At 39.3% G+C, this 8,254-nt stretch overlaps 2 protein-coding genes across 4 annotated transcripts in view; one reads left to right on the top strand and one right to left on the bottom strand.

The window, feature by feature from the left end:
* Positions 1 to 586: 586 nt before the first annotated feature.
* spel1 (DNA mismatch repair protein spel1) overlaps positions 587 to 8,254 on the bottom strand; it is a 10,403-nt gene continuing 2,735 nt past the window's right edge. Inside the window, exons 3-5 of the mRNA XM_011306822.1 lie at positions 3,611 to 3,734; positions 3,285 to 3,541; positions 587 to 3,206 (exon numbers count right to left, since the gene is read on the bottom strand). Of these exons, the coding sequence (XP_011305124.1) occupies positions 906 to 3,206; positions 3,285 to 3,541; positions 3,611 to 3,734 (2,682 nt within the window). The 3' untranslated portion in view covers positions 587 to 905. The remainder of the gene's footprint in view (positions 3,207 to 3,284; positions 3,542 to 3,610; positions 3,735 to 8,254) is intronic.
* LOC105267752 (filaggrin-2) overlaps positions 6,012 to 8,254 on the top strand; it is a 4,406-nt gene continuing 2,163 nt past the window's right edge. For 2 of the 3 annotated variants that reach the window (XM_011306820.1, XM_011306821.1), the window contains exons 1-2: positions 6,012 to 7,229; positions 7,286 to 8,198. In XM_011306820.1, coding sequence (XP_011305122.1) covers positions 6,184 to 7,229; positions 7,286 to 8,198 — 1,959 coding nt within the window. In that variant the 5' untranslated portion in view covers positions 6,012 to 6,183. The remainder of the gene's footprint in view (positions 7,230 to 7,285; positions 8,199 to 8,254) is intronic. The other variant, XM_011306819.1, reaches the window with a different exon arrangement.

Here is an 8,254-nt window from a genome sequence, read left to right as displayed (position 1 = left end):
GAAAAATTCGAAATTTTTGAAAAAGTATCAGGGGAACATGACAATCGAGGAGCTATTCACTGAAATTTTCACTGAAAGTGAAAAATTCGAAATTTCTGAAAAAGTATTAGGGTACCATGAACATCGAGGAGCTATTCACTGAAATTTTCACTGAAAGTGAAAAATTCGAAATTTTTGAAAAAGTATCAGGGGAACATAAACATCGAGGAGCTATTCATTGAAATTTTCACCGACACCATATTTTCATTGATTAGCCATTTACAAAAAAAAAATTGAAATTATTTTGAATAAAAAAAAAACGAATGTTGGCGGGATCGAACCCCAGCCGTCGGCGTGCCAGCCAAGCACGTTGCCCATTAGACAAAGCGTTCATTTTAAGAATATAATTTCATTAATAGTATATCTTCAATATATTGAATAATTTTTTCCATTTGAATTTCCACAAGAACAAAAAGCATTCATATCGCAGAAAATAAAATTCACCCTGTCGACTGGATGGACAAAAATCCGAATTATAATACTGCATTTACAAAAGGTAGAAAACAGATTTATTCATAATGAAATTACAAATATTTTTGAACTCTCAGTTGTAATACTAAACATATAAAATAGCAAATAGAAGTCAATCATGTGAAAAAGATGATATATACATCTTGAATGTCCGATATTTTTATTGATTTTGCATTGTTTTTGAAGATGAATAATTCTAAAAGAAATGCTGGAAAATTTCTCTCGAGAGTCGTTTATCTCAGGGAAAATCTGAAACTGCATAACTTTTGTAAAATCACCTTATCAAATTTGACTTCTTCACTGATCAACCAAGGGATCAATTGATAACTATAATTAATAATAATTATGATAACAACGATAATATTACAATAATTATAATAATTATATTATGATAATTATGCAGTCGTTAGGAGTGCAGCGATGTAAGGATTTTTTTTCTCCAAAATTTCATTCTTGTACAACTCGACTTGTTTCTTGAGATCATCCTCTGGAAGAGATTCATCGAGAGTTCGGCATTTCTCTACAAACCTGGCAATCAATAGTTCCCCTTCCGCTTTGATTTTTCTCTTCTCTTCAACTGAGTTATATCCCTCAAACTCAACATTCTCGCCATCCTCCAGCTCTGACTGCTTTGCTTTAGCAAATTTGATAATATCCTCTGGAAACTGTACCATCTTAGCAACGTGAATTCCGAAACTTTGGTCGCAAATTCCCGGCTCAACTGAATATAGGAATGTAACACTGTCCTTCTCAACTAGAGCTGTGACGTGATAATTTCTGACCGTTGGGACTTCGTCAGCGAGACGGGTGATTTCGTGGAAATGGGTGGCGAAGAGACAATAGGCTTTTATTTCCTTGGCTATATATTCAGCAATGGACCAGGCGACACCACGGCCGTCATAAGTGGAAGTGCCACGACCGAGTTCATCGATTATTATAAAAGAATTACAGGTTGCAGTCCGAAGAATAGTAGCAGTTTCCACCATTTCCATCATGAAAGTGGAAATCCCTCTAGTCTGTGAGTCGTCAGCACCGACCCTAGCCAGTAAACAATCAATAACTGAAATGCTAGCTTTATCGCAAGGAACAAAACTTCCAATGTGAGCCATAAAAACACAAACACCAATTGACTTCATGTAAGTGCTCTTTCCTCCCATGTTGGGTCCAGTGATAATAAAAAATTGGCTTTCATCTCGTTTGAAGGCGGCATCGTTAGCAATGAAGTGAACATCGGGTTGAGTCTCGAGGCAGGGATGTCTTGCCTGCTCGATATTTATCACTCCAGCATCACTGGCAATCATTTCAGGTCGTACAAAAGTAGTTTGTGCATGAACAGCAGCCACTGCAAACGCTGTTAAAACATCCAGGATGGCAACGACTGATGCAATAGCCTTTATCGGATTACTGTAACCAGCTGCAATAGTCATGATCTCCGTGACTACACTCTGCTGCTGTTTTTCGTACTTCTCACGAGCAATCTTGTAGTCCTCATTGAGTTCACTGAGTTTATCATTTCTAAACTTGACACCTGCTTTGATTGACTCGAATACCTCGTAGGATTTGTTGTTTCTAAGAGTTGGTTCATCCTTGAGAGAAATCCTGAAGTAGAATCCTTGCTGCTGCGTTGACTCCAGTTTTATATTCTTTCCAGCATCCATATTGAGATCATCTGCCACCTTGTTCAGGAGATTCTCTATTTTGTGTTTCAATTTGTCCATTGTTTGCTTCAATTCTTTTAATTCCTCATCAAAACTCGCTCTCACCAAATAATCTCCACTGTCAGTGGCTTCCAGATCAATCGTCTGCTCGACCATCTGCTGAAATTTATCCATATCGTTGATAGATTCTTTCAGTGGCTCAATAATCATGGCGTCCATAGCAGAACAGCCATCGGCCTTGGTTAATGCATTTGTCAGACTAGGCAAGTGCAGCATGCACATATACACTTTATAGCAATCCTGCAGCCCGGCATTTTTCCTCGTCAACTTCTTAGACAACTGCTCAAGATCTGGAATTCGCCTCAGGTGATCCTCACTCAGTGCTGACCTCAGATCACTATCTTTAACAAGTTGCTCAACAATATCGTGCCTCTCCTTAATCAGTGACAAATCCTTGAGTGGTTGTCTCACCCACTGAGCAATTAATCGGTGCCCCTGAGGTGTTCTGCATCTGTCCAGCAGTCCCAGAATACTCGTCGCAACACCACCAACTGCACTTGATGTTCCAGGGGGTGGATCGATATTCAAAGCCTTAATCACTGCCGCATCTAGCTTCAAGTAACGAGAGAGCTCCAACTGTTTCACCGAAAATTGTCCAATGCTCGATGCATCGGACGTTAAGTCCAGATATTTTATGAGAGCAGCTGTTGATGACATGGCGTGCTCCATACTCGTCTCTGGGAGTGCCTGGGCGTTCTCCTGTTGGCCTTTGTTAAATTTCAGAAGAGAGTTCAGATCCTGGATCAACGAGTCTGTGGAGAAATCGCTCTTCTTGCGGGACGTGACGAGCACATCGTTGCGATCCATCAGCCGCTTGAGAGTCTGAAATTCTGTGCTCCCTCCACCCTCGATTAGAAGACACTCTTTAGGGGCATTTGTTACTACCAGTGCCTCGAGGTCTGAGAACGAGTCATCGTCTGGGAATTCACTGAGAAATATTGTTGTTGTCACAGTGTCGATTACAGAGACACCCACGATCTGTAAATAAAAATAAATAATTTTTTTTTTCTCCATTATCGAACCATTGAGAGAAGGATCAAATGGATTTTTTTTTACTTTTGATTTGCCTTCCGTTCCCAATTTTACAGCCATAATTGAAGCTCGAACGGCAATATCCGAATTAGCAAAAAGAATATCCTCGAATTGCGTCAGGTTCCCTGGCGAGCCCTTGTATTCCACTGTCCAATCTTGATTTCTATTGGTTCCATTGTTGATATAAACCTCGACACGATATCGTTTAACAAGCAACAATTCTTTAATGATCGACTCGAATCGGGCTTTGTTGAGAATGACACCGTCGATTTGATTGGGCTCTAAATATATGAATATTGTTAATTTATTAATTTCATACCTTGTCGATATTTATTGAAGGAAAAACTCACCAACTCCGATGGATTTACACGCCGAAGTTGTTTTGAATACTTCATTCGCCACGAATATCGCATCTTCTCCGTGCGCAGAGTAATAATCCACTCGATTAAACAGACGAATTGTGGTACTGGGTTTCTGAGATTAAGAAATTGAAAAATTTTTATTCATTCGCGCAAAAAACAGCAGCGGAAAATTGTATTTCATCATTCGTCAAAAGTAGAATTGAATTTTCGCGGAAAGGCCTCGCCGTTTTTAATCGATACTTTCCGCGCGAATAAATTTTTAAAACAATTCAATTATTCTCATGACAATAACATCAAAACTGGGATTTCCCTTGACCTAATTACAAGAATAACAATTTCATTAAGCGCGTTCTTGACCCTATTAAACCACCCCACGTATTTTCCAATCTCAGTGGTTTTAATAATTGTTTATGGCGCCTTGAGGAAAACCCAAGTAATCACCAAGTGTCTTCTCTCCTCCATTGATAAAAATATCAAATAGTTGAATTATGATCGAAAAAAAAGACACGTGTCAGACTGTTTTCATCTCCCTACATAATATTCTTATCTCAGGGCGACATATCACTGAAAATAATGTTGAGCATTGACTATTGGCAAAATCCCACGAAAATTTACGATATTAAAAAACCTCCGTGCGTATCTCCAGGTCATGGATCAATTTATTATCGAGAATCATTCTCCAATCACGCACGGGGAATTCGAAGAAATTCTCTTATCCGCGCTGAAGTTGTGTTGAGAGAAAGAGAAATCACATTACTGCGAGAATAATCATCGTTAATTGGGCCCCTGAAATTGATGTTCATTCATTTTTCCATTGGGACTGATAACGAGAAGTGCCCAGCCAGAGCAATTCATCATTTCCCATAAATGAGATCAAGTTCATCTACCCGGGTAAAAAAAAAAAATTGTAATCGGAATATTTTTTTAATTTTCAAAAAATTTATGGAAAACTTTTTAGAAATTTTTTTTATGAAACAAAAAAAAGAACGCAAAGAAAATAATTTTTTTTTGGGAGAAGGTTTTGAAAAATTTTTCAAAAATTTGAATAGGAAATTTTTTTTATGATTTAGATGGCATATTTTTTGAGAATATCGGAAAATCAAAGAAGTAAGAAAACAACAGGATAATCAAAAAAAAAATTATATTCGCAAAAATTTCTAAAAAATGATAAAAAAAATTTCCGAAACAAATTTTTGAAAAATCTTTCTAAACATTTCCCAAAAATACAATTGTTTTGAAAAGTTTTGCAGAAGTTCTTTGAAGATTTGGAAAAAAATATTCCGATGAAATTTTTTTTTTACCCGGGTACTCATGTAGCTCATGCAAAAGCGAGATGAATTCAATTATATTCAGACCGAGACAAATAGAATTGCGTCTGGGATGTCTGTGGACATCGTCGGAGAAGAAATGAGATATCAACGGACCAGAGTTCATATTTCACGAAGGTCACTTAATCGAATGTAGGGTATCACCACGTTCATCATTGAGATAGAACTTCCCTAGTTTTTGGTAAAATCCCGTGATGCCGCGTGATATTAGAAAAATCTCAATAGAAAAATTCGATATGCAACTCTAAAAGAATATTCAAGAAATTTAATTACTCGGATAATAAATAAATCAAAAAACCCGCAGCTATAAATCGATGAGATTCAATGAAGATGATGTAGATGATGCTCATTGCCGTCCCAGGATTCCAACACAGGACTGAATTTCAGAATGAATAATCGTTTGTATGATATTGAGAATAGGAATATGCCAATTAACTAAGTGTTCGTCTCAGCATCCTTGAGGTGATACCTGGAAACGCAGACTGAAAGTAAATCTAAGGCAAACTGAGGGAACACGGATGTCTTCATGACATCACATCATTCCAAATATGGATTCACTGTGTAATTCTCGATTGATCGACGTTATAAATATCTTGAGATGTTAGTCTTTTTTATAATTGTTAACGACTCCTCAAAATCACCGTTCAACCAAGCAAACGAGATGACTTCATTCTCCTATTTAAATGAAAACTTTAATACTCGGTTTTACTGACATGCAATCGAATAAGTAATCAAATCTTAAGAACAGATGAATCACTTTTTTGTCGACTTCCTGTTCTAAAAAGACATTGATATTTTTCTGGAGCGAAATTGTGGAAAATGTCAATTTATTTATAATAATAACAATGACAGTTATTAATTTTTGAATTTCCCAATGGTTATCAGCAGGGCTGTCAAAGGGCATTATTTTCCCAAGAATTTTCATCTCTGATAGGACAACAATTGAAGTCACGATTAAAATTGATAATAGTGTATTCGAGAATACCCAATACGTAATAGAATGTGCCCTGAGAGTCATCATAATGTCGCTGGAGAAGGGGTGATGATACATAAATTCAAACGCACATCCTCGGATCAGCTACAAGTGCACTCGATTTTTACCAGTGAACACTGAAACTCTTCGAAATAGTGACAAGTGGAGACCCTTGAGGTAATACCCGAATATTAGTGAGCACAGTATCACTCGATGAGAAATACTTGAGAGACTTTGATTTTCGTAGAAACCGTGGAAGAATGGCCTTGAAATTGGCCGTAATTATTTGTGCCGTGGTGGCACAAGCTCTTGGAGCTCCAAAACCCTGCTACAGCAATTGTGGTACATCAGGTTCAACCTTCAGTCATGAGACCATGACTGGTGTAAGCACCCATGGAAATTTCATGACTCAGCAGAATGCCGCATTTCAGCAGCTACACCAGAGCCTGATGAATCAACTCCAAGAAGCGCACCATTTGGATTACAGCCAGCCAGGAACGTGGCATAAAAATGCTGCTTACAAAACGGAGGATGGTGGACAAGTTTACCAAGAGCATGGTAAAGTTGAGACAGACAATTCGCAGATGCGCTACTTCAAGAAGAATTATACAAACTCATGGGGAACTGGAAGTGGTGGCCTTGGCAATGATCTTCTCCAAGAACGATTGACAGGAGATCGATTGTCAGGTGGTTCGAGCCACCAGGAGCATCATCAAAACTGGGAGATCAACTCGAATGGTCATCACTCCCAGAATATCGAAGATCTCAGTGTACACCAGGTACCAACCACTCAAGTATCACAGACTGTACTCCGAAATTTTGAGGACATGGCGAGAAATCTTGAGTCTTACATCAGCCAGTGCACTGAACGCGTGCAGATGGGACAGCTGAGTAATTATCAATCATACACTGATGTTGTACAGCAGCACTTAGATCAGATGAAGCAAGCAGTTCGAGATAATGGATTGTGGAATAGATTAATTGGCCAGATTAATTCACTTGAGACTAAATTGAATGAATTAAAAGTGCAGGCCCAGCATTCTGCTAATCTCGTGCAGAGCGGGACAAAAAGTCATGGCACAGTAATATCAACTGCTCATCAGTCTGGTCATCAATCTGCTCATCAATCTGCTCATCAATCCGGCCTTCCACAGGCTCCCGTTGGAGCATCGATTAATCGTGATGAGGAATACCAGAGACGTGTAAGTGTTACAAGCAGTCATCCCGCACAAGTTCAGAGCATTCCTAGTAATAACCAGTACGTTTCGGGCACATCAGGCGGATATCAACATTCGTATCAATATGGGTATGTTGTAACCCTCACGCCGAAGGAGTGGAAAATACTGATTATTTTTGTTTCAGGTCACATGGTCAGAGTGGTTACGCAAGTGGTAATCAAGATGTGTCGAGTGGTACCAGTCAACATGCTGATTACACCCAGCATTCTGGTTATGGTCAGCATGGTGGACGATATACACAACACTCAGCAGGAGGATATACTCATGACAATGCTAGGTATGATCAGGGCAGTACGGGATATCACCAGGGTAGTGCTGGATACGGTCAACATGATGCTAGATACAATCAGCATAATGCAGGATATAATCAGTTGGGCTCTGGGTACAATCAGCACAGCGAACAAGTCTATCCTGTTCACACATCTCCAACGAAAACAGTTGAAGAGAACTGGAATTCGTCAGGCAGTCGTAAAGAAACTACTTATGGCACTAGTCATGTTTTAGAACCTATTCGTAGCGTGGGTGGGCGCTGCCGAGGTGCTGATGGACAGTACAGCACCTGGTGTCCGTCGAACAGCGGTCAAGTTGAGAGTATTAATTATGGAGGTCAAGGATCGGGTTGCCATGGCGCAGCTTATGGAACGCTTTGTAAAAGGTATAAGAGGGAGATTAAGGATGATTTGACACAACAGACTGAGGATTTGACACAACAGACTGAGGATTTGACACAACAGACTGAGGATTTGACACAACAGACTGGGGATTTGACACAACAAACTGAGGATTTGACTCAACAAACTCGAGATTTGACGCAACAAAGTGAGGATCTCGGTCAGCACGCTGGTGGTTTACAAGTGGGTAATCAGAATAGGAATCGAGAGGGGTACCGTCGAAATGGTCAGGATGGTATAAATTTTAATCAACAGTCAGGTGGTATTGAATTTGGAGGTCAAGAGAGACAGCGTCAGGATAGAAATAACCATCGGGGACATGGTGTTCATGGGCATGAGCAGCATGGGCACAATGATGGAGATCAGGATTATACACAGCAGACTCAAGGACCTGGGGATTTTTCACAACAATATCCACATGG

The sequence above is a fragment of the Fopius arisanus genome, unplaced genomic scaffold (assembly GCF_000806365.1).
Source record: "Fopius arisanus strain USDA-PBARC FA_bdor unplaced genomic scaffold, ASM80636v1 scaffold00050, whole genome shotgun sequence".
Taxonomy (NCBI): Eukaryota; Metazoa; Arthropoda; class Insecta; order Hymenoptera; family Braconidae; genus Fopius; species Fopius arisanus.
Note: the sequence above shows the minus strand (reverse complement) of the source record. Positions and strands in the feature narration are given on the sequence as shown.